This window comes from Anguilla anguilla, chromosome 10 (genome assembly GCF_013347855.1).
Source record: "Anguilla anguilla isolate fAngAng1 chromosome 10, fAngAng1.pri, whole genome shotgun sequence".
Lineage (NCBI taxonomy): Eukaryota > Metazoa > Chordata > Actinopteri > Anguilliformes > Anguillidae > Anguilla > Anguilla anguilla.
This window is the reverse complement of record NC_049210.1, coordinates 6,687,046-6,712,004: the sequence shown is the minus strand read 5'-3', so window position 1 is coordinate 6,712,004 and position 24,959 is coordinate 6,687,046. Positions and strand designations below refer to the sequence as shown.

At 47.3% G+C, this 24,959-nt stretch overlaps 1 protein-coding gene across 3 annotated transcripts; it reads right to left on the bottom strand.

The window, feature by feature from the left end:
• Positions 1 to 184: 184 nt before the first annotated feature.
• Positions 185 to 21,469, bottom strand: golga3 (golgin A3). 3 transcript variants are annotated; one of them, XM_035378824.1, is made up of 24 exons: positions 21,191 to 21,469; positions 18,293 to 18,704; positions 15,976 to 16,263; positions 13,951 to 14,066; positions 12,833 to 13,590; positions 12,585 to 12,696; positions 11,863 to 12,169; positions 11,114 to 11,316; positions 10,560 to 10,697; positions 10,205 to 10,366; positions 9,594 to 9,962; positions 9,130 to 9,207; positions 8,477 to 8,740; positions 7,974 to 8,068; positions 7,345 to 7,561; positions 6,915 to 7,058; positions 6,299 to 6,496; positions 5,944 to 6,060; positions 5,684 to 5,823; positions 5,269 to 5,401; positions 4,763 to 4,885; positions 4,042 to 4,206; positions 3,477 to 3,640; positions 185 to 3,179 (listed from the first exon to the last, which is right to left on the bottom strand). In XM_035378824.1, the coding sequence occupies exons 2-24, from the start codon at positions 18,444 to 18,446 to the stop codon at positions 2,996 to 2,998; spliced, it is 4,629 nt and encodes a 1,542-aa protein (XP_035234715.1). In that variant the 5' UTR covers positions 18,447 to 18,704; positions 21,191 to 21,469; the 3' UTR covers positions 185 to 2,995. The 3 variants fall into 3 exon arrangements, with proteins under 3 accessions (XP_035234715.1, XP_035234717.1, XP_035234716.1); XM_035378826.1 differs by having other exon boundaries at positions 16,099 to 16,263; XM_035378825.1 differs by lacking the exon at positions 21,191 to 21,469 and adding an exon at positions 20,779 to 20,937.
• Positions 21,470 to 24,959: the final 3,490 nt, after the last annotated feature.

Here is a 24,959-nt window from a genome sequence, read left to right as displayed (position 1 = left end):
GACCTACCGGCATGAGAAATTATTTTCACACATTGCTGCCTAGGTGCGCTTCTGTCACTTCTAATCTATCACTAATAGATTCACTACAAAGTTGATTGTTACTACTACTGTTTTTCCCCCCAAATTTCCGTTAAACGATGGTAGGTGATGGAAAAGCTACAATAAAAAATACATGAAAGGCTTATTTACCAAAAATAGTTTATTGCACATGACTTCAAGAAATTAGTTTTCCATTTATCAACATGCTCTTATGCGGTTAACTGATACAGGACTTCTCAGTCAGCCAAAGCCGTTTATGTAGTCAAAATCATACATGTAATGTTAGTTTTGAAATCAACCGTTATGATTAAAGAAACGCTTCACTCGACTATGTGTGCTATACCCATGTAACTACAATTAACACCGGGACCATATGGTACCGACACTCATATTCTGCCTCGTCATGATTACTCCAATTGAAAACTGAACCAGGACCCACTACAACACTACCCTGTTTCGTTTGGGTATACTTTCAGTTTTAAACTGTACCAACTGATAAAGTATCTGGTACATCGTCAGTATATTTTGACAGGCTGAAAAATACCATTGCATAAATTCAAGCACGTGTCTCAATTGACTCTTACTATAATATAAAAGGGTCTGTAATAACAAGAGTTCTGCAACTTAAATATATGAAGTGTCAGACAATCATTTAAAACTGGCCTTTACACATGCATTATTTGTATAAAAGGACCAAATATATAATTATGGCATTACTTTTTAAATGTAGTTCAGAAAAAAATTTACAGATTAGAATCAGCTTCAGTAAAATGAGAAATCAATTCATTTTGTGAGAAAGGCATAAATCATAAATAAATGAATATGTTTCGTACATATTAAAATTAACATTACCAAAACCGCAATGGTCGGAATTTACAAATGCGTAGTATTAACAGTAACTGAAAGAGAAGACCAGAAGCAACTATACACACAGTTCCTTATGCAATGCCGTTAAGCAGCCAGGAGAAATATTTCCAAATTGTACAGGTTACAGCAGAGGGTACTATGGACCTTAAACAGAGCAGTGTGCGTTAGTTTATAGTTTTTTAATGGCATCCCTGCTGGTTGCCACCCAGAAGAGGTTAGAAATGCTATACTCCGGGTCAACACCAGGCAACAACCATGAGGCGACCGACACAGTCCTCCATTCAGCTACAGACATTACAGGTTACATGTCAGTTTTGTCCCTTACACAACGCACAAGGTAAGAACCAGTGTTTACCAAGAATTATTGGTTTTGTTGATCAAACAGGCTTCAACAGTATATCCTAATCAATGGAATAGTACATACATTTTTAAAATGGTATGCATTAATGTAAGTTTTCCCCAACACACAAATGTACAGGATTTTATTGTCAGTTCAGCATTTACTCATTTAATATTGTATATTTTCCATTCCATAATATGCTTTTAAATTGGGTCATATTTCTCTGGCAACCAATTTTCTCCCACCAATGTCAGTCCAATCACAGTGTTAACCATAGTTAACCATTACAGTTATAAATAACAGAAAATAGAACACATTAACAGAGAAGACCGTAGAACACTGTATATTACTCTATATTTAGATATTTCAAATTTGCCAAGTAGGTTGGAGAACACCCTATCCTAAATAATAATTAAGGCTGTATCCGACAGAGAATGAACAGCGCAATAATTAACATGGCTTTGACAGGAGACCGTTACATTAAATACAGAAGCATAGTAACAATGAAACGAAACAAAACAAAAAATCCAGAACGTAATAAATTTGAGTAAGTCATACTCACAGAAGCAGTAACATTAAGCGTAAAGATAATAACACTCTCTCTTAAGTTTTTCTCTCTGACGTTTAACTCTCAACATCAGCGGATCTCTCCCATATAGAACTCAGTCAGGTCTTTTCAAACAGCCAGGCAGACGACTAAAATTTTATTTTACACACACCTTGCGTACATTCTTTCAAACTGTAATACAGAGGGGTCATTCAAAACACTGAACTTCCCAAAACAGCAAACTGGAGATTTCTCTCAACTATGTAATTATGGCACTGCCATAACCACTGCCAAACCACAAACTCTAATTTACCACAGAAACCAGAAGAATGAAGACTGTTGAACAGTGCAACGCCTGATGCCCAATACTATTTTAACCGTCAGAACGGAACCGCAGTCCGAATGATGACTCACGCAGAACCTTCAACACTATTACCCTGAAAAAGGTGGACGAGGCTGGGCCCCCCATTTGATGACCAGGGGTCATGACCTTCTCCAGACCCCGGGGGGTTATGGGAGTTGCAGTTCACGCCCAGCACTGGGAAGGGCAGAGTGGAGAGGCTCCGCCCATTTCCAGGCACAGGAGAATGGAAGAACAGTTGGGAGGGGCGTGCGGAAGGGTAGCCAGCGTACGTGTGCAAAGGCTAGCGTCTCTTAGCGCTGGCCACCCCTCTGAGCAGCGACAGTGACCGTATCGAACCACCATGACATCTTGAAGGAGGAAGAAAATTAAAATGGCAAACTGTTTAAAACGTATGGATAACTAAAATCGGAGAGGAAGATACAGAAATGGGGAAAATCTGATTCTGAAATAGTGCATGTAGCTGTGCTGCAAAGCCTTTTTCTTCTGTGACTATTCAATGCAAAGACGAGAGTAAACCCCAAGCCTGCTACCGCTTTTAAACGCAACTGTCAATTTGAAGAGTTGATGCCATGTTTGATAAATTATAATTAAATAAAAGTACAAAGATAACATAGACAAAGAAATATTACAACACCCAAATGAAGTATAAAGCTATGGTAAAAAGTGTTTGCTCCACTCAAGCACTGTCTGCAACGACAGGACAATGCTGAATGTTTGCTGCAGCAGTACGTAACAAACGAGGGGTGGGTGAAATAAAGAAAGCTGGAAGTTAAAAAAAGTGCCAAGGTGGACGATACTCCACCCTCCAAGACAGTTCGTCAGAGGCCATTCCTGTTCGTTACGATAGCTCCGCCTCCTCCTTGTCTCCACTGTCCATTTCAGCCGTGAGCGGAGAACTTGGGCCGTTGTCATGGACACCCAGTCTGATAAGCTCCTCCTCTGCGTTGGTCCACGAGGTCATGGACTCGTGCACAGTAACGGTGTGCTCCTCCATCTGCTTCTGAAGGCTGTCCATTTCCTGCCTGTGGGGACGGCAACATTTCAGCCTCACGACGAAAAGCGCTCGTCTTTAAACGGTCATGCTTCTCGGGATAACCTTCCTAGTTAATCCCCAACAAAGCAGATCAACATGAAGAATAATAATAATATTAATAATAGTAATGTTTCAGCCTACACAATACGTTAAAAAAATCTAGTTCTGAATAGCTGTTATAGTGGCATAAGCTGCTTGGTGGTGACATTTCTGGGGCTTTGCAGTTCCTCAGCCAATAAGAACCATTAAAGCCTCTGCAGGCCACTGCCTTGTGGGCGGGGCTTACTTCAGCTGGCGCAGGCAGCTGTGCAGGTTGTTGAGCGGCTCCTTGCTCACGGAGGTGGAGGGCTTCAGCAGCTCGTCCAACAGCGAGGCGGGAACGGGGCAGTCCGGGATCTTCACCGGCGTGACCGGCTTGGAGGCGTTGGAGTCTCCCTTCAGCTCCATGCGCTGCGAGTTCAGAGGGCGGCGTTAGCACTGCGACGCTCCTAGGTAGCGTTAGGCACTGGCGCCGTACCTTAAGGAGCTTTCAACTGCTAAAGCTTGCCTTTACATCTATGGTACAGAACCTCTATGGTACCTAGAATCTCTCAAGAGCCTGGTGTATAAGTGTATGGGGTGTTAGTTGTACGTGTGAATTTCTTGTTTTTTTTGTTTTTTTGGAGTCTTGCATATTAAGCCATTTTTTCTCCAGTCATAATGCATTATTCTATGGCTACTCTGTTACACAGGACCCCTTCAAAAATCAAGGTGTTTTTATCCCGTGTAACAGAAGTTCTAATAAGGAGGTTGTTTTAACGGGAGTCAGAGGGCCCCTCTCCGCAGGACAGGCGCTGAGCTGGCCACCTCACCTTCCTCGTACGGCTCTGTCGGAGGTCCTGTTTGAGCTGCTGGTTCTGCTGCAGGAGCGTCTTCATGCTGTTCCTCAGCTCTCCCACCTTGGCCTGGAGGATGAACTTGTCCTTCCTGGTTCCGCTAAGCTCCTCCTGAACCACCTCCAGTTCCGCCTTGATACCCTGGAGGCATGCCCAGAACACAGTCATAACACAAGCTCCCACATGTCTAAGCACAACCCCAGTCCTGCCATTGCAATAGCTTTCAGACGGTGACACGCTCAGCAGAACAAACATCTATGCAAATCAATACAGCCTTGCGGTTCAGCAAGGCGCTCAACCTGAATTGCTGCAGTCAGTATCCAGCGGTGTTAACCCTTTGAAGAGCTGGTTTTATGGAATGCTTTTGCAAAATTCCAAGTCTGTGTTCTAGAACTCTGTTGCTTTCAGTTACTGGTAAAGATTGTTACATCAGCATTAGAATGTTCAGCTAAGTTAACATTCAGTTAACATTCTAATCGCATATTTGTGTTCATACACCTTAATGGGTTAATGAACTGTGTGTGTTAAATGTAAACTGTTCACATTTATTCTGGATTAGGCCATCCAATAAGCAAATGGAAAATGCAGGCAAATCACACTTGTGTCAGTAACAGAGGAGACAGTGTATTAACAATGAGAGGGTACGTGAACAGTCTGAGGAGGTTGGGGGTTGTGGACGTCAGTGCTGTCAAGTCACCTGTAGTGCGGTCTGTAGACTCTCCAGTTCCTTCTGGCTGCACTGCTCAGCCATCTCCAGCTGCTGCTTCTGAGCCTCGATCTCCCTCTGCTTCTGCTCCACCTCCCACTTCAGGTCCTCCACCTGCATGAGATACCGCCTGTCAATCCCTGTAAGGCCCTGCCCCCGTCCCACCTTTGCCCCGTCTCATCCCGCCCCCATCTCCACCAAGAGCTGGGACGTCCCTGGAAAAACCAGCCCAGTCCCCACCCACTCCCAGTACCAGCCCCACTGTCAGCTGGTCCCACCCCCAAGCACAGCTGGTCCCGCCTCCACGCACAGCTACTCCCAACCCCCCCCTTACAGCCAGTCCCACCCCAACCTGTAGACAAATCCTACACTCATACAGAGCAGTGCCAGCCCAATAACACCCAGTCCCACCCCCAAGCACACAAAGCCCTGCCCCCTGACTGACAGCTGGCTCCGCCCCACAACAGCCCAGCCCCGCCCCCCGGCAGTCAGCATACCTCCTGATTGGTGAGCGGCTGCTTGGAGAGCTGCTCCTCCAGCTGCTTCTGCAGGATCTGCAGCTGGGAGTGCGCCTCTGCCAGCTCCTCCTGGAACTGGGACACCTCCTGGGAGTGCTTCTCATCCTGGGCCCTGAGAGAGAGAAAGAGGGAAGGAGAGAGGGAGAGAGAAAGAGAGCGGGAGAGAGGGAGGGAGGGAGAGATAGAGAGAGAGAGCCATTAGCCTCACCACATTCAGAGATTCTTCAAAGACATGAAATTTATAATAAACACAAAGTAGCAAAATAGTGGAATGGGAAGATAGTAGACGACGTTAAGGGAATTTGTAGACGATGTTGAGGAGGCTGTAGATGGTGATGAGGTGGGGTTGCAGACAGTGTTATGGGAGGCTGTAGACGATGTTGGGGGGACTCACTGGAGTTTCTGGGCCTCTGTGTGCAGCACTTTGACCAGCTCCTCCTTGGTCTGCAGGTCCTTCTTGATCTCGCTCAGCTCCAGCATGGCCGCCCTGTAGTGCCGGCGATTGTGCGCCGCCTCCGCCTTGGCTGCGGCCACCTGTAGGGGGCGCACTACACTCAGCGCTCTGCCAGGGACACCAGCACCCTGACCTTAACACAGCTACGCTAGTCCCTACCACATTAATAAAGGCGATGAGGAAAACTGAACAGTTTTTACCTGCTCTTTGAGATCCTTGACTTTAACCTTCTCCTTCTCCAGGGCTGCCTGCAGGGACTGGATCAGCTGCTTCATCTGCTGGTCTTCCTCCTCTTTGCGTTTTAACACGGCCTGGACCTGCAAACAAAAGATAACGAAACAAAAACATTATGAAAGATGCTTATTAGAGACCCTATGCAGCTATTTTTTTCTTACATTTAGGACCTGATTTACTAAGGCCTTTAGCATGTGCAAAACCTTTTAGCACAAGCAAAACCAATAGCATGACCAATGATTGGTCGTGGCATTTCTTTTGCACCAATCACTGGTTGTAAATATTTTGTTTAGGTGGTTCCTAGGAGGTGAGAGGTCACACCTGGAGGTTGAGCTGCACCAGGTCTGCTTCCCTTTTGGCAAGTGCGGACTCCAGGATGTTGGAATGCTCCCGCAGTGCATTGTGGGACTGCCCGAGTCCGGCTAGTTTCCCTTTCTCGTGCTCGAGTTCCAGCGACAGCTTCTTGTTGGCTTCCTCCAGACGGCGGATCCTCTTCTTGAAGCACCGCGACTCTTGAAGCTGTGTGGACACAAGGGAGGGGTAGCATTTTAGGCCCATAGAGATTACAGACCAAACAATCCACTCAGAGCATAACAGACACGACCACAAACCACTCCTTGGGTCGAAGCCAGGCATTTGATGTGTTCCATTTCAAGCACACCTGAAAGAACTGATTAATGGCTTGGGGGGTAGCCAAGGAGAAGTTAGGCAAACCATTGCCATCGGAGAGTAGCCTCACCATATTGGGTGTAGCTACATTGAGCTCCCAATCTCTGAATTGCTGGAACAAACTAAAGGTTTTTTTTCTGTCCACAGCAAAACACCACAAATTTGGTTCAAATTATTGAGTGACTGCATCGCACATGCTGCTCCGCCCATTTTTGATTGGCACGTGAAGCCTCCTATCAGCGGTCCCAGGTAAAGACGGGCCGCTTACCTCGTCCTCCAGCTCCATGACCTTCTCCTGGTACTCCTCCAGCTCAGTGCTGGTGAGGGAGATCACCTCCTGCAGCTCCTTCTCCAGCATGGCCTTGCTCTGACTGACAGCCTGGAGCTCCGCCTGCAGAGCCTCTATTCTTTCCTGCGACGGTCAGGAAATACAGACGCAGGTGCAGAAACAGAAACAGAGACAGACACAGGGACAGGCACAGACATATTCTTGTTAGGATGCCATTATATGCATTTTTGGTGGCTACAAGTTGTAGTCAAAGAAAAGTCAGTTCATGGATTTGCCAGTCATGTTCTATGAGGATCTTTCTAATAACCACTTGAATTTCACTTAATTTCCTGCATGGCCTAAATTGAAGTGGAGTTGACCCCTGACTGAGCAGTAATCTGCAGAGAACTCTGAAGGAGTAGGCCTCTACCTGCAGGGCCTGGTTGTTCCCTCCATCCGAGACCTGGGCCTTGAGTTTGCTCAGCTCCGCCTCGGCGCTCTCCTTGTCGGCCAGGGCCTCCTGGAGCCGCCGGCTCAGGATTCCCACGGCGTTCTCGTAGGCCTTGTGCTTGGCCTTCATCTCCTTCTGCGCGCTGGTCAGGTCCGTGCCCAGCCTCTTCATCCTCACCTTCTGCTCCGAGATGGCCCTGGAGAGAACATGCGGCAGGAGTTTCCATAGTTACCATGAGCGTAAACAGCTACGCATTTGTCAGTTAACTTGGAATAGCACTTCAACGATTTTGAATGCAAACCATCTCTAGTCTAAGGGCTTTCTTAGCCAGGCCTAGATCACTTTTGCTCATATAAACAAGTATCTGTGCACTTATGTCCTCTCAAATAGTAAGTTACCTTGCAAAAGAGGATTTGTTAAACAAATGTAATGTGATGTAATGTAAGGCCTAAAGAACAAAGTGCTACATATGACTTTCAAAGAAACAGCTATGAAACAATTTTTCTCCTCTGTAATGTATGAAAAGTAGGTATGAAATAGGATGGGTGGTCGCTATGGCGATGGCACTGAACGCAGTGGGAAACGTAGTTTCTCAGGGCGTGACTCACTTCTTGGCTTCGTCCTGCATTTGCTCCACCTGTTTCCTCAGGCCCTCGTTCTCCTCCGTCGCGGCCGCTAGCTGGCTCTGGTCAAACTGCAGCGACTGAGACGGAGCGAAATGAACGTTAAAACCCCATCGCAACCAATGGCAATGCGTGCATCACAACACAGCAGACTTCGAGCAGGCAACGTGCTTTCTCTGAGAAATACTGAGAACTTTAAGAAGCAAGAAACCTGGAATAAGTTTTTAGAATATGTCAGACACCCAACAATCAGTTATGTTTGTTATATTTTGTTACGTATTCTTATTTTGTTACGTATACTGGCTGGTGTGGAAAGTAAACACAAGATATTTTTTCTGAAAAAAGTACTACATATAGCTCACAGAAAAGAGGCAGGAAACTATAGATGCAGGCTTCATCTCTGAAAATCAAGATGGCTTCCTAAACAGCATGCATGGCTACAGGAGGGGCTGTGTCAGTCAGAGCCTGCACCAGGCTGGGTCACGCACCTGAATTTGGGTCTCCAGCTGGTCCCTCTCCGTCTGCACGGCCTGCAGATGGGCCTCCAGGGAGCTCATCTGCTCCTGCACCCTGGAGACCTCCTTCTGGAGGCGGCCCTGCTCCAGCTCGGCCTCCTGCCTCTGGCCCTGGGCCTCCAGCAGCTCCTGCTTCAGGCCCTTCACCTCCGACAGGAGGCGCTTCTTGGAGGTCTTCAGCTCGCTGATCAGCTGGTCTTTGGAGGTGGCGTCCCGCCGGTAGGCCTCCACCATCACCTGCGGGGGGGAACGGCGGCGACGCTGAGTGAGCGGACTGCGACCACGATGCATTTAAACCGCTACCAGTCACTGGAGACACGAACAGGCCTTTCATTATAATGACATAAGTCTATTAATCAGCGGGCTTTCCACAGCAGTGTGTGAGTCATTAAGCAGGAGTGTAAAGCAAATCACATTTACAGTCGTACTCTAAAACTGACAATGTGGCAAGTGTGCAAAATGTCTTCAGTGATTCAATTCAGACTCGTTTTCACTGATACGCTAAAGTTTGTTTGGCTAGTTTCCTTCTTGGTCATGTGGTTACAGGGTCCACAGTCGTCGGTACATGATGTGGTGTTTTACATTCTTTACGTCACTGCACTGCAGTAAGGAGGAACACAACGTACCTTTTGCTGCGTAAACTGCTCTTTCAGCTTCTGCGCTTGCTTCTTCAATGTGCTGTTTTCCTGTTGCAGGGTTTCAATCTGGAAGAAAAACGAGGTTGTGTTGTGCGTTGTGTTTAATAAAAACAGCAAACAACCAAGAGTGGAGGGACCATACCTCCACCCCAGGGATTGGAATTTATGTTCCAACTAATTATTCTGGATAAATGTTCTAAACAGCGGAGTACATCAGTGCTGGTCCCCTCCCATATAAGAACACAGTTTAAAAAAATAAATAAATGACTTCAAAGACACGCGTGCGTTCGACAGCACTTCATCAGAGAGATCAGGTCAAATTAATTATGGAGGCTAATTAAATAATTAAGAGCACAAGTTTAAGCACAAATCCTAAAGCAGACTGGTCCTCGTTGTGCAGGTGGATTACGAGGAGGAGCATGCAGCATCGCTCCCGGTTGCACGGAGCTCACCTGCGAGGCCTTCACCTGGACCTCCTGCCGGAGCTCGTCCAGGACGTCGGCGGCGACCAGCACGCCCTCGCCGAGCTGCTGCGCCCCCTCGCCCAGCGCCTCCCTGTCGGCGCGGGCGGCCTGCAGCGCCACCTCCAGGACGATCTTCTCGTTCTGCAGGAACTGCACGGCGTCATCCCGGGCGGTGGCGTCGGCCTGCAGCTCGGCCAGCTGGGCCTCCAGCTCCAGGTAGCGGGCCTCCTGCGCGTTCAGCGACTGTTCTTTGGTGTGCAGGCTCTCCTGGGCGCCCGTCAGCTGCCTCATCAGCTCTAGGTGCTCCTTCTGCAGCGCCTCCAGCTGCAGGTCCTTCTGGGACAGCGTCAGCTTCACCTGCGCGGGCGGGGGAGGGTGAGGGGGCGGGGTCAGAACCAAGCTGCGGTGTTCAGAGCGTGTTCTTCATGCAAGCTTCACACAACACATACGTTTCTGAGATACTTTCACTCTTTAGATCAGTGGTCCTCAACACTTTGGACAATATGGGTCACTGGTCTCAACCAGAATGCATCATGGGCCAAGATGAAGAAAAAAAAAAAATAAATAAAATAGCATAAATTACACAAGCGTGTAAATACCTGCTCCAGCTCCCTCTCCAGAGAGGAGGCCGAATCGGCCAGCTTCTGCAGGTGCTCCCGCTCCTCCTCAAACTCGTCCAGCTTGCGCTGAAGGTCGTCCTCCACCATGGACTTGGCGTCCTGGATCTGGTGGAAAGCCGCCTCCTGGTCCATCATGTCGGCCTGAAAGGGAAGTCCACACGTGGGGTAAAACACAACGCCCGGGGAACAGGTGCCTGGACACTTAATTGGATTGTATGTAGAATAGCACCTAAATGGCTCTGGCTAAGAGCTTCAGCTAACTGCCGGTATTGAAAGGAAGCCCAAAAGAGCAGAGATTGGCAGGGACGTGTCGGAGGGACAGGAGGGCTCGCACCTCGATGCTCTGGAGCTGCAGGGCGATGCGCTCCTTCTCCTTCATGGAGCGCTGCTGCGTCTCCGACAGCTGCTGCGTCAGCGTCACCTTCTCCAGCTTCAGGTGCTCCACCACGCCCATCTGGGTCATCTGCCCCGCCTGGACACAGCGGGAGGAAGCAGCAGCCGCTGTTTAAACTGTACCATCACCGCTATACAGCACTGGCTATTCAAACAGCACCACAACCACTAGAGCGCCCGCCATTCAAACACCACCTCTACCGCCATTTCCCCACTCACCCCACCCACACCACCCACCCCCTCACCCTAAACTGCATGCTGGCTATTTCGCAGCCCCCTGCCCGTATCTGCATGTTGGCCATTCCACCCCCCCCCCCCCCAAACCATACCTGCATGTTTGCCATGTACACTGCCCTCCATCCTTATCTGAACGTTGGCAATTCTGCCCCCCCACCCTTAGCTGCATGTTGGCCATTCCCATCCCCCCCACCCGACCCCACCCCACCCCACCCTTACCTGTATGTTGACCATTTCGCCCCCGCCCCACACCCTTACCTGCATGTTGGCCATTTCGCCCTGCAGTCGAACCCGGGCCTCCTGGGCCAGCGCCAGCTGCTGCTGGTACCAGAGGCGGACCTGCTGCAGGGAGTCGATCTGGGCCTGCGAGGTCTTGAGCCGGGCCTGCAGGGTGCTGCGCTCCATCTGGACCTGCTGGAGCTGAGCCTGGAGCCCGCCCATCTGCTCACGCATCTCCTGGACTGGACAGAACCAGGCCACGCCCCCCTGTCAATCACCTGCCCCCTCACAGTAAGGCAGCCAGCATTTCAGCACAAGAGCTCGGGACACTAATAACCGCTTTCGCAAGCCAGGACTGACAAGGCAGCGGTGAATCAGGGCAACGGATTTTCAGAAAGGAGTCGTTTATTTATTAACCGCTGCCATAGCGATATTTCGTCTTTTTTTTCTCTTTCTTTAATCATGCCTGAAGCAGTAGTAAACAACCAAATGTCAGAGGCCATGCAAAATGCCTCCAGGAAATAAAAAACATCATCATTGATACCTATTGGACGTTGAGACGAGACAGCCAATCAGCAGCAAGGCCGTACAGCTTCTATGAGATCATGTGATCAGTTTTTTCCAATCACAAGGAAGCTGCAAGGCCTTGTTGCTGTATGGTGACAGTTACTCTTACTGAACTTTTTAAAAACCGTGATTGGATATGTTGTGCAGCCCTACTAGTGACACGCATGTGGGAAAGGCGTTTGTGAAAGGGTCATGTGACTTTCGCCGCCTCCCCCGCTCACCCGACTTGTCCCTGGACGCCGCCGTCTGCTGCATCTCCTCCATCTTTCCCATGAGCCTGCGGTACTGCTCCTCGGCCAGCTGCAGGTCGGTGCCCAGCGAGGCCAGGCCGGCGTTCTTGCTCTCCAGGCTGCCCTGGAGCTCCAGCATGTCGCGCTCCAGCTGGGAGCAGCTCAGCCGCAGGGTGCCCACCTCCGAGGTGAGCGAGGCCTGCCGCTCCTGGCTGGCCTGGGCCTGCTCCGCCTGGGCCTGGAGCTGGGCGCTGACCGCTGCCAGATGGGCCTGGAGCTCCGTCTTCTCCTTTAGAGCCTGGAGGAGACAGAGGGGGAGGGGTAGGGAGATCATCAGTATCACAAGCCTCCAAAAATCACCAAGACTCTTTTTGAAAAGCATCAGTGAGCTAAGACAGGGGGTGTCAAACTTAAGTCCTGAAGGTCTGCAGGGTTTTCTGACTTCCATTCCAATCAGAATGCAGTTTAGGTCTAAGAATCAACCTGCATTATACTACGGGTATCTGACAGATGCGCCAATGCAAAGCGTATGTATTTCAAGATAGTATCCATTTATAGACCTGTATATATACTGAAGCCAGACAGTGCTTAACCATTACACTACACTGCCGCCTGTAAATGAATCTCGTACTTGCTGAAATGCGCACAAAAGCCAGTCATACACCCCCTCCCCGGCCCTGCAGTATGTGACACCCCTGCTAAAAGCTAGCCACCTGATTGGCCTCTGAGGACAGGGACTCCAGCTGCCCCTCCAGCCTCATCTTCTCCTTGAGGGCCTGCAGGAGGTCGTCGTGGGTCCCCATCACCGAGCTTCCCATGGAGATGCTGTGGAAAACGGCAGAGCGGAGGGTGAGAAATGAGTTAGCGTTAGCATTAGCGTAGCACTCGTTCACACCATACAGGGCTAACCCTCCAGGGGCTCAAGGGGCCATTTTGGGGAGGCGCGCTGGCGCTAACGCACCTGCTGGAGAAGCTGTCCCTGCGGCTGCGCGGCTCTCCGCTCTCCTCCCCCTCGCGCTCGCGCTCCTGCTCCAGCTCCAGGAGGTGCTGCTCCTCCGTGGCCGCCTGCAGCACCTCCTGCAGGGAGGGGAACTGGCCCACGGCCTCGGCCGCGATCTCCCGGCCGTCCACCGTGTAGGGCGCCCTGGCCCCGCCCACCGCCGCGGCGAGCGTGGCGTAGCTCCGCCCCGCCGACACGCCGCTGTAGGACGAGCTGTCGCTGTCGTTCCCGTCCGGCCGGGCGCCCGACTCGCTGCCGTCCGCCTCGGAGACGCTGTCGCCGAGGAGGAGCACCGACGGCTCCGCCCGCTCAGCCGCGGGGTCGGAGGTCACGCTCACCTCCGACACCGTCGACGACGAGGTCCTGTTGGCCTGCATCGACCCCCCCAGCGACCCCCCCGAGGAGGAGCTGGCGGTCGCGGCCGCGCGCCCCGGCGAGCCACCCGCCCCGCCGTCCGACTCGGGGGTCCTGTAGTCGGCCAGGGAGTGGATCTTGCCCGCGCGGGACGAGCGGGAGGAGGAGGAGGACGACTTCTTCTCCCTGGCGGCCGGCGGGATGCCCAGGCTGCCCAGTTTGGGCCCCCGGGGGACGCTGGTGCGCAAGAAGGAGTACTCCTTGGTCATGGACACGTTGCTCGCTCGCGGCAGGGCCTCCGGGTGCAGCATCAGCTCCGGGTCCAGCGTGCTGAACGGCCGGCTTTTAGGCGTGGAGTGATGCGACTGCAGGGAACCACAACACGTCTTACTCTTTCATTCCCATCCCTCAGGCCCCGCCCCGCCACCACACCATTAGTGAGACACTAGGGCAAAGCTGGTGAGAAGCAGATAAGACACTGGGGAGACACTGGGGAGATACTAGTGAGAAGCTGGTGAAACACTAGTGAGACAATGGTGAGAAGCAGGTAAGACACTGGGGAGATACTAGTGAGAAGCTGGTGAAACACTAGTGAGACACTGGTGAGAAGCTAGTGAGACACTGGTGAGATACTGGTGAGAAGCTAGTGAGACACTGGTGAGAAGCTGGTGAGACAAGAGAGACACTGGTGAGAAGTAGATGAGAAACGCCTGGGACGCACTCACCCTCCTCTCTTGGTGCCGCTGGACGCGGTACTGCTTGAGCTGCTCCTCGAGGCGTCGGCGCGCGGCCAGGCGGATCTGCTCCTCGTTCTCCAGCTCCAGGGAGGGCTCCTGGGAGGCTGCAGGGAGAGCAGGTTTACCGCGAGGAGAGCCCCCGACCACTCACACCGCGGGCTCCACAGAACCAGGGTGGGGTTTGGGCGTCCGTCATACAAGCTGTGCCTTCGTCAGTTAAATTAACATTACAGCACGATGCTCTCATCCAGACTGGGGAACGTCTGTGTTACTCTCTGAATACAAAAATGCCATATCACCAAGCAGGCACCGAGGCGGAGCCTTACGGTGCTATAGCAAGTGCTATATCGAAATCTCAAAACCAGTTTGTGCTCACAATTAAAAATAAATTTGTAAAATATAATATAAAAATAAATCTTTTTTTAACTGGCTAGTGCCCTTGTAATCTCTGGCCATATCAGCCATATTGTAATACACAGGTCCAGGGAGCTGGAGAAGGCACAGTTTGAATGACAGGTCATCCCAGGACGGTTAGTAGTGATGTCACATGCCTCCCAGTGTTGGTACAGGCATAGAGCCAAAACCTTGCGGGACCCAAACAAACCGCTTGACCAGACATTTAGGGTTAGAACTCAATCACACAAATCAAAATGGACGTGCAAAAAGGGAAATTAAACAGCTACAAAGAGACATTCCAGTTTTTGGGTTTGGTTAGTGAAAACTGGCCATGCCATGAACAGATTACCCCAAATTAACTTTGTCACCTGAAAATGAACCGAATACAGCCAAAGACACAAAATGGCGTCAGTAGTCACCAAATTCCATCTCTGCACATGTAAGTCAAGGGGCACGTGTGCCCAGTAAGCACACCATGGTCCTAGTGGGGGAACTGTGGGGAGAAACTCAATCCTGCACTTGGTGGAGAATAGAACTTGGGACAGTGATGCTAAAAGCTCTATTTTGCTTATTAAAGCAATATAAAAAAAATGTATCTAGATCAGATTGAAGATTATATAAATGCCACAAAATACAATGGTGAAAACCGGCTTCAAAATAAGATATGACCTTTGACACCTGTGGAATGCTGCGGGAATGTCCGAATCCTGATTTTCCTGTTGCAAGCACTACGGAGTACAGCTTGGGGGTGTACTCAAAATTCCCTACGTCAGAAACGCAAAGATTTCCGGAGAGCAACGGGAGATAACCATAATTCGGGCTAATGCATACCATTTTCCCCTGGGAAAACTGTACTTCTGTTGATGGTTCGTGGAGACCAGAGACGTGGAGACTGGGGCTATATAAAGCCAAATTTTATATCTTTTTTTAGCGTGCACGGCAAACTTCAACAGCCTGCCTCTGCGAATTTCACACAAACTGTTCCGGTCTATTTCAGTAATACTGAGAAATGTTTATCATTTCTCGTTGTACGGTCTTGCTGGACATGTTCTACAGGCTATTATACCTCAGCATTAATTCTAACCTGCACCTGTTCTAAAGTGACTAACTCAAGAGCAGAGAGACATAGGTCACTAAAGACTATCGACTACTACACTACTGGACTGGTCATCTGTTTCTGAACGCGACAAGAAAAACTGTGATCCTACCTTACCAAAGTGAGCCGGTTTTGTAGAATTTTGCGGGGACCATTTCTTTAAGATGTGCAGGACATGGGCATGTGTGTTAAAATCCCATTTCCTTCTTACATGGGTGCATTTCATGGACTCGCACCATAAAATAAGGCCACAGCACAGATGTTAACATGAACCCATATCCCAGATAAACACCCTCAATCAAAAGAACATGGTTCACGGGTACCACACAACACAACCAGGTATAATAATAACAACACACAGCACTACAGCGGATATATCGCTCAGCAGTGTCAGCACAAGCACAGGTATCTGAAGAGGGAGGGGTTAAATTAGTGGCTGAAGCCAAGCAGAAACCGGGACGGGGGGGTTTGAAGGTTTTGGGGGGGGGGGGGGGAGGAGGACTCGCAGCACGTTTGCTTACACAGTTCAGTCTCCTGCATAGGTATGCTTAGCCTGAGAGACTGCAATGCGTCTCCACTGTGAACAGGACCCTCAGCATTATGTCCCTGAGACTTCTCTAGCGGGGGGGGAGGGGAGGCCGCACCTGGAGACGGCTCTTTGGTGGGGGGGCTGACGGGGCGGGGGGCGCCGTGGGCAGGGGACGGGGACGGGGGCGCGGGCAGGGGCCCGTTCGCCTGCCCGTCCACCCCGGCGCCCGGACCAACCGCCATTCTGTCTCCGTTCGGCAGCGTGCCCGCGCTCACAGGACCTGGGGGGCGAGGCAGAAAAAAAAAAAAAAGTTTAGATTTCCGACCCCTTCATGGAGGAGCCAGTACATCACATTTAGACCTTCAAACAGCCGCACGTAGCCACAGTAACTTACAGAAGTGCACACAAAGCAGTTTAGGCTACAAAGAGCCACTGTCCAGTCACTAGGGGCAGAGGTGCCAGTAGCCAATAACACATTACTTAGAATGAATAAACCTATACACCTACAACATGAAATACTTGACCTGCTACATAAAGGGTGACTGAGAAAGTTGTGCTTCAGGTAGCAAATAGGTTTGAGGTTATTGTTACAGATACAGCCACATTTTGCAGTGAAAGAAAGAGAGAGAGAGAGACATACAGTGGCATGCTTTGGAATTAGGGGCAGGGCCTAGCACCGTTCATGTTACAGAAGGGGGTACTTTTTTTTTCTGCTACTCTCTTGTGAAAACAGGTCAAACAGCCCAGTCGAGCTGGTGCACCTCTTTCAACTAGGAACAGGTGCAGAAACAGCTTTCCTTTCAAAGGAAAGGCATTTACATAGTAAAAAAAAAAAAAAAAAAAAAAAAGCACCTTCAGAGATGTGATTTATACTGATTCTTCCTGATGAACCAGGAAATGCCAAATGCAGCAGCCATTTGCATACGACTCGAGCGAGTTACAAACGCGCAAACCCAAAGCTTTTGCACTCTTGACAGCTAACAGCAGGAGAAAACATACAGCAGCAAAGCCCCCACTCACCCCAGGGACATTTCCACATAGGTTCTGAGAATCACAAATTCCTCGTTACTCAGGAAAAAAAATCACATCCGTGCAGATTAGAACTGTCCCCCTCAAGACTGGAAAGTAGATGAGAGCACAAGACTACAGCAGAAGGCTGGCTTTTCTCCCCACAGCCAGCTGTATGACATCTCATTATGACATCGCTGGGGTGGTGGGATGCTGGCAGCCAATTGGGCTGAAGGGGAGTGGTCAAACGGCACAGCCATTCAGTCTCAGATATTCCACACATGACTGAGAACCCTGGTAACATTTATGAGGGCTGGCCACTAAGTGACATCAGCACAGACTTTACAGTTGCCCCAGAGCCGCTGGACAACAGCCTCATAGTCTTACGCTGACCAAAGCACAGGGCAAACCTCAAAGTCTTTTCCATAAGCTCAGACTTAGGGAGCGTCTCAAAAAGCCGCCTCAGCCATTGTTAACACGCTGTCATTTCAACATCCTGAGAGAAGTATGGGTGATGCACGCACATCTCTCCAATACTCTCAGCTCCTGTCAGTTGAGAACATGACAATGGAACCGATGACAAATACAAAAGGGGCAAGCCATCATTTATGACAGTTCCAATGGAAAGCGTCTTGTAAAAGAACAGAAAGCCTCCTCCGTTTGCTCAGACAGTGCGGGGACGCCACGCGTTCGCACAATTGTGCCCATTGTGCTCTCGTCTAGAGCGAACCGAGAGCCTCGAATCAGGAGGAGGCGGTCCCCGCGGAGCCGCCATTTGTGTGCGAGTCACGATCGAAAGCCCGGCCGCCGCGGCCTTTGTGTGAAGCTCTTATGAGAAATCACAGCCGTTCCCTTCGAACGATGAGAAACTCCCAGGACGAGAAGAAACCGCTCACGCCTGCTGGCCATTTCACCAGCCACATCCCCTCCCTGCCACGAAAGCCAGGTTTAAGGCACCTGTAGTTAGAGAAGGCCCTTCGCTTGCCATTAGTGGCGGCAGCGTAGCACAGTGGGTAAGGAAATGGGCGTGTAACCGAAAGGTCACAGGTTCGATTTCAGGGGTAGGACACTGCCGTTGTACCCTTGAGCAAGGTACTCAACCTGCACTGCTTCAGTATATATATCCAGCTGTATAAATGGATGCGATGTAAAATTCTGTGTAAAAAGCCGTTTCCCCTCCCTGCCACAAAAGCCACGTTTTGGGCGCCTGTAATTAAAGAAGGCCCTTCGCTCACGGACCGTATGGCCGTTCCCTTGGCCCCGCCCCGCCCCGCCCTGCCCTGCCCCTCGCTCGCTCTCACCGTTAACCGCGTCCCCGGCGGCTGTGGGCTCCTCCGCCGGGCCTCGTTTCAGCGGCTCCGCGTCCGCGCCGTTCCTGACGGGCTCGGCGAGGTTCTCTTTGGTCTGCGCCGGCGGCAGCGGCGGCGAGTCACGCGCCTCAGCTTCAGTTTCCATCGCGGCGGCGGCGGCGCTGACGGCGGCAGCAGCAGCTGTGCCACTTCCTCTCTCGGTCACAAAGTACTGGTTTCAGACGGCACTTCGCCGGACGGCGCCCATGGGCCGAGGGGGTGGGCTCTGCGGGGGTTGGGGGGGGTGGGGGAAGCGCGCGTGCTCTCCTTCACACCATTTTCACCAGCGCTCGGCGTCGCCCGCGGGAAGACAACAAGATGGACTCCGCTCGCACCCGCTACAAGCGCATTACACAGTCCTTCCCTGGAAAAAAAAAAAAAAAAACACATTACATGACGTTACAGTCATTCAGCAGATGCTCCAATCCACGGTGACTCAGTGTGAGAGAAGACAAGTGCATCCACTTGAGTCATAAGAACAACAGTGCCAGACGTGGCTTACGGCAGGCTGAAAGCCATTTAATAACACACCTTTAGGTTTGCCCTTGCTTTATACATAAAAAATGACTATTGCAGAACACTGACCCCAGGGTCCATGTGTCTTTAAATTTCTGAGAAAATCTCTATGAGGCTTTTCCATGCAAGATAAATGAGGTGTGATGTGGGCTTTAAATGCAGCCAATGCCGGAGATAGTGAATGAATATATAAAATCCAATCTCAACAGAGCAGGAAAGTCAATGGCTTGCAGGCGAGAGCATCACCGGCATGCAAATACTTTAGCTGCAGCGCTAGTTCGCAGTGCTAGCCTGAGCCTCAAACTGTGATTTCAAACTGGGGAGAAAAATATACATTCAAGACAAACTACTGTACTAAGAGAAATTCCAGCAACTCATATCAACCCAGTATGAGGCTACTGGATCAATGAGACCAACTTTATATTACAGCGAATATGCCAACAATGTGAACGCAATTAAAATAGGGTAAAGGTATATAGATTAAACAGACAAACAGTTACTTGAATATTGTCAATTTGTAAGTCGAAGCAGCCCTACGATACAATGTTTTAATTAAAACCCTGACGCTATAGCGAATATGTCAAACATAGCATGGGTATGTACGTATGACAAGTTACCTTTACATACCATTTCATCCAAATGTGTGGATAATTTCATTAACAACAATGGCTTAAATACAAGCTTGCATGTAACCGCGGCGCAGTTTACTGATAGAGCGAAGACATTTAACACGCTGCAATGGCTCGCGCTCGACCGTTCAGACCAAGAAATCCTGCACAGCCGATGACATCAACAAGGCAAAGCCGCCGTTCGTATGATACGTTCAACCAAAATGAACCCAGTCACTTACAGTGGGATGCTACTGAAAGTTCAACTGCACAATGACATAAAACATGCGTATATAATTTATCATAACAGATAACTTCCACACGAAACTCGTGTTTATTTATATTTTGAAGTCGAGAGATATGATATGATCGATGCCAGCCCAAAATTTTTTTTTCTTTAAAGGGTGAGTCACGGGCGGGTCCAAAAATGTCCAGACGAACACTGAACCATCGCTAAAAAGCTGACAAGAGGTCTTGACTGTCGACCACGATGCGAAAACGCCCTATTGCAAATGGTTGGCTACGAAGACCATTGTAGTCGAACCCCAAAACACTGCTTAGTAATGCCATTGCCCCCCTAAAAACGTAAACATATTTGCTATGTAGAATAATCAAATGCATGCATAATGATGTTATTAGACACTACGTGGCTTCACGTGACAACAAATAATGCCGTACACCCAGCTAGCGGTAGTATGGAAAACATAGCTAATGTTAGCTACATCGGTAGTAATCGCGGAAACAAATACACAGTAGTACAGAGATCCTCTTTAATAGGTTTTCCTAGCTAGTTGACTAATCGCACAGATATACCGTTGGGAGGAAATATACGCCTATTCCAAACTCCTACTGCTCGACAGCGCATTGGCAATGCATGCTACCCAGGGAATTTTTCCTTGCCACTGTTGCTCAAGACTTGCTCTTTTGGGGTTTTTTTTTTCTGTAAAGCGTATACTGACAATTGTTTTTAAAGCGCCCTATATAAACACATTTTGATTTGATGCATACAATGTGATGTAGCCAAGCTGTAAATATTTACACTCGCACACTGGAAAAGCAACACGTATTCTACATAAAATAATTATTGCAAGCTGACTTTATAGCACTACTATAGCCATCCCGCCACTTTAAGTTGTATGTTTCAAATTGTCCTTACATTATTGCACACAGCGACACGCACCTGAAGATGCTTACTGACAATTATGACAACACACCTGTAGTGAAATCATTCACGTTTGTGAATTAAACGTGGTTAGATTACTAGAACCTTTACGTAAGGTTGAGTAAAGATAGTTAAAAACCCGAATGCTTCACCTGTCAGACGAAAAGACAGCTGTTCTCCATTAGGACCGGACAGAGCGAATGTTAGCCAACTATAGTCAGTTTCATAGATAACATGCCAGTCTTGTGTGTTTATAGCCAGACAGCTATTTGTATAGCGCTCATCTACAAAAGCTATGCATCCGAGCAAGCATCCGCGTAGTTGGTTCTCTCAAAAGGCAAATAACCCTCCTCAGCTCACTTGTGTTTCGTGTCGCTGCCTGGAAAGCTGAGTTAGCCATCCAGCTATCTGACGAGCAACTGCGTAAACAAAAGATATATACTGTGGTGACTTCAATTAAATACGCTTTCCATACCGTTATAACACAGGCATTCCAAATAAATTTGCGTAAATCAAATGGCAGCAGACAACATTTGTGGCAAAAAATTTTAAAAAATGACCAACCTTTCAAACGACAGTCTTGCTTAGCCCCTACGTGGCTATTTGTATTCCGACCTTTTATCGTTCCGGCCTGAAACAAGGAACTGAACTGTAGCTGAAGAAATTCATAATTTACAGTAAAGTTTCCGAATTCTTATCTAGAATTACATACAGATGCGAACCTACTTAAAATGGTATAACGTCCAAAACAATTTATTAACTACTGTTTTTTTTATTGTTTATATTTTCACGTTGCCAGTTAACGCTACAATAGATTGACCGAGTTGTTACACTGAACGGACTTGGAAGGCTTTTTCTCGCGCAAAGGGGTCTGGGAAGCCTTTTCCGGTGTGTGATCAAATCAACTAACTGGATGTGATCCAGCAGTTTAGTGGATTCAATGAACTACAGTGATGTGATCACATCAGATGTGATAGTCCTCCCGATGGAAACCTGTGGAGCATGCCTTTCTATTCATGTAATAAGTTTGTGAGAGTTTTAACAGCCCTAGCTGTAATTATAGACAAGAAATTTAATTTTCAGGTTGATACACAAAACAACTCCTAGGCTCGCATACAAACATTCATCTAGCGATGTATGCTTCTCATTACTGTGCAAAAGAGACTACATCATCATCTCAGGAGAGAACCAATGCAAGACCTTTAATATGTTTTCTGGCCTGAGACTGGATGGAAACACGCACACACACACACACACACACACACACACTGCATGGGTTCTGTTTCACACAGATACCCTAAAACATAACATGAGCTGGGGCAAATTGCAAATTGTTTGTATTGAAATATTTTCCAGACTAAGTAATGTTGTAACAGATATTTTCACTTGCAGTTGAATACGTCACTGGTAAAAACACAGCCTCATTAAAATCATCTCTTTCCAATGTTCTCCTTGTAATCTGGTCAAACAAACACAGTGGAATTTGTTGCAGAGCAGTTTCTCTAATATTGACTTGGCTAAGATACCATATCTTAAACCTTGTGTGATTCGAATGATGACTTCAAGCTAATTACATTTAATAGGCTTACATATATTGATGTTTTTATAGGATATAGGTGTTTTTTCTGTCCCCCCCCCAGATGTTATTTTTGAACATAAATATTCTGTCAAATGCACATTATACACAATTATGGGAGAAAGTTAAAAAAAAAAATCTGGAACTAGCGTGTTGCTTGGAGAAAAACCAAAACAAAGCAAAACAAAACAGGGAGCACGTGAGAGTGAAATTTCCAGAGAGGAAAGAGAGGAAATGTAGAACAGAAGCCAGTCTCATGCGTTTGAAAAAGAACAGCATGTCAGCATGGGGTTTCCCCAATGTCCACCCCAAATGTGTACTTCTCAATAATAAAACATGGTTTTCACAGGGGAAAATATTAATTTAATAGTGTCAATGAAGGTTGTAAACAGTGTCCTCTGCTGGTGAAATTGGGAAACGCATGGTCATGTGATTAAGTGCAAGCAGGATTGGCCTACACTATTTTTATGACAGTATAATAATTACGCATTATTTTATATTCACTTAAGACAGATCTCATTAAGGGCAAGTTAGATTTTGAACCATCTCTTAAAACATCTTTTGTACTGAAGCCTATTCACAGGACTGGGTCAGTTCACTCTAGCAATACTCATAATGGGACTTAAAATGTAAAATATCTAGTCATTGGGCCAAATGAACTCAATATTGCTGCTCAATAATAACGATATTTGAAATTAAAATATTTACAGTTATTGCATTTCTCATCAGTAGATTTTAGTTCAGGATTCTTGTGGCCATGGTTATTGTGGTGGCCATTCATGGTCTGGGATTCACGTACCAAAAGAGTAATAGAAAACCAGCAGCTTAATAAACAATCGACAGAACACTGATAAATATTTAAATAGATACTGTCTTGTGCTGATGAGTTTGCTTTTGACATTTGCATGATTAGGCAAATAAGATATCTTGCACCCCTTCTAAATGCTTTCAAAGTTTTTCTGGGATGAAGTTGTTAAGTAGCACCAGAGATTCAGTGTACTTCACATAGAAACAATTCATCTGAAGTCATAACTAATATAAATAAGATGGATGGAATTATTTTAATATATGCAGTGTACCGAAACAGATTATCGGGGCTTGCATTTATATAGCACTTTTCTCTCATTCAAAGATAGGGTGCAGGGTGGTATGGCTATTGACATAGGTTGGAAAGGGGTATAGAACTTTTTAACCCATATGGGTTTGGGAGCATTTTCCTCCTTACAAGTCATACAGCGAATACAGCTTACAAAATCAGTTTCTCGATTAAAATAACTGATGCCCTCTGGTGGACACAGCAAGAACAAAAAATTCAGGTGCATTTATTTATTTTATTTTTTCCTGTTTTGAAATGAGTTACCATACCATATACGCAGACCGCACAAGGAAAAATAGATGTATACCAAAAGAAACAATGTTTTGTTTCACCATAAAATGCGTACATCTTGAGCGTGTTTCTTATTTATTCTTGAAACTGGCAAAGGTATATATATATATATATATATATATATATGTGTGTCAAGCATAACACATTGTTTTAACACTGAATCGCCTGTGTATTAAATATAATGCAACGGAAATCAGGGGCATTACATGAGTTTGGCAACAAACAAAAAAGTAATATATATATATATATATATATATGAAGGGCTGTATTCCAAAGATTTCAACAATATAGTCAAAAATGACAAATGCTTTGATTCATTTACTTCAAAGGTCTGATCAATAATAATACACAGTAAATAGCATGCATTTAAAACACTTCGCTGAGAATGCAGGAAAGATACTACAAAATTAGTTTATTATAATTCACAGATCCTGACATAGGGGATGTATACTGTATGCTATGGGTGCCTAATGCCTAATCCTCTGTTTCAGACTACATTTCTAAGTTAATGTATTTAAACCAAAGTATGATTTAAATGTAATCGTTTACAAATGCAAATATATTTTTAAACTAGAAAATAACAATACAAACGTAGTTTAAATGAATTCAGGCACTGAATACATAAAATCTATAAACCACTAATGGGTAATAATGTTTAATGCAAAATTATAACAGCATTTTAAAGTTTGCCTCTTATTTTCACAGAACTATCAATATTTTCTATCTAAACTCATTGTGGTTGCTAATCAACAAGAGAATATAACAATTAAACCAAAACTTCTGCTTGACTAGACAGGATGCGATTTCTTACGGGTTTCCAATAAAGCTGTTAAAGTCAGCTAAACAATGTGATTAACGGTTTAGTGAACAGTGTGTACTGTACCGCGAAGTTAAGCTAATTACCATGACTTGCAAATATGATCTAAATCGTATTATACCTGCACACGCTACAGATTATTTTAACAGTTTTCTCACGCTTTCCCAGTATGACAGTTCTGACAGGGTTGGCTTTATATTCCGAAACACATATCCAATTATTTAGATTCATTTACCACACTTGATAAGTGAGGCGCAGAACTTGTCGGAAAGTGAAAAACAGTTGTGGATCTTAGCAGCCTGATCCTTAGAAAATTCATGAACAGCAGTAACATCTGCCTAGGCTACATGAGACAACAGCAAACGCCGGATACATTTCGGAGTGAAAAAAAGAGGAAATACCAAAACAATTGGCTTTTGTCAAACACAATGCATTAATAAATTCATGAATTTAGTTTGAAAATAAAAATCTGACAATGGGACAAGTGAGTCGAATTCCAACGAATCATAGCCTAGCAATGGAAAGTGTCCACGTTTTCTCTGAATAATCATAA

Excerpts from the sequence above, each read along its gene's own strand:
- golga3 (XM_035378824.1), bottom strand. The coding sequence starts at position 18,446 with ATGGAAACTGAAGCTGAGGCGCGTGACTCGCCGCCGCTGCCGCCGGCG. Across the intron at positions 11,317-11,862 it reads GGCGTCCAGGGACAAGTCGG|TCCAGGAGATGCGTGAGCAG; the intron begins GTGAGCGGGGGA and ends GGTTCTGTCCAG. Across the intron at positions 9,208-9,593 it reads TCCAGGTGAAGGCCTCGCAG|ATTGAAACCCTGCAACAGGA; the intron begins GTGAGCTCCGTG and ends TTTTTCTTCCAG.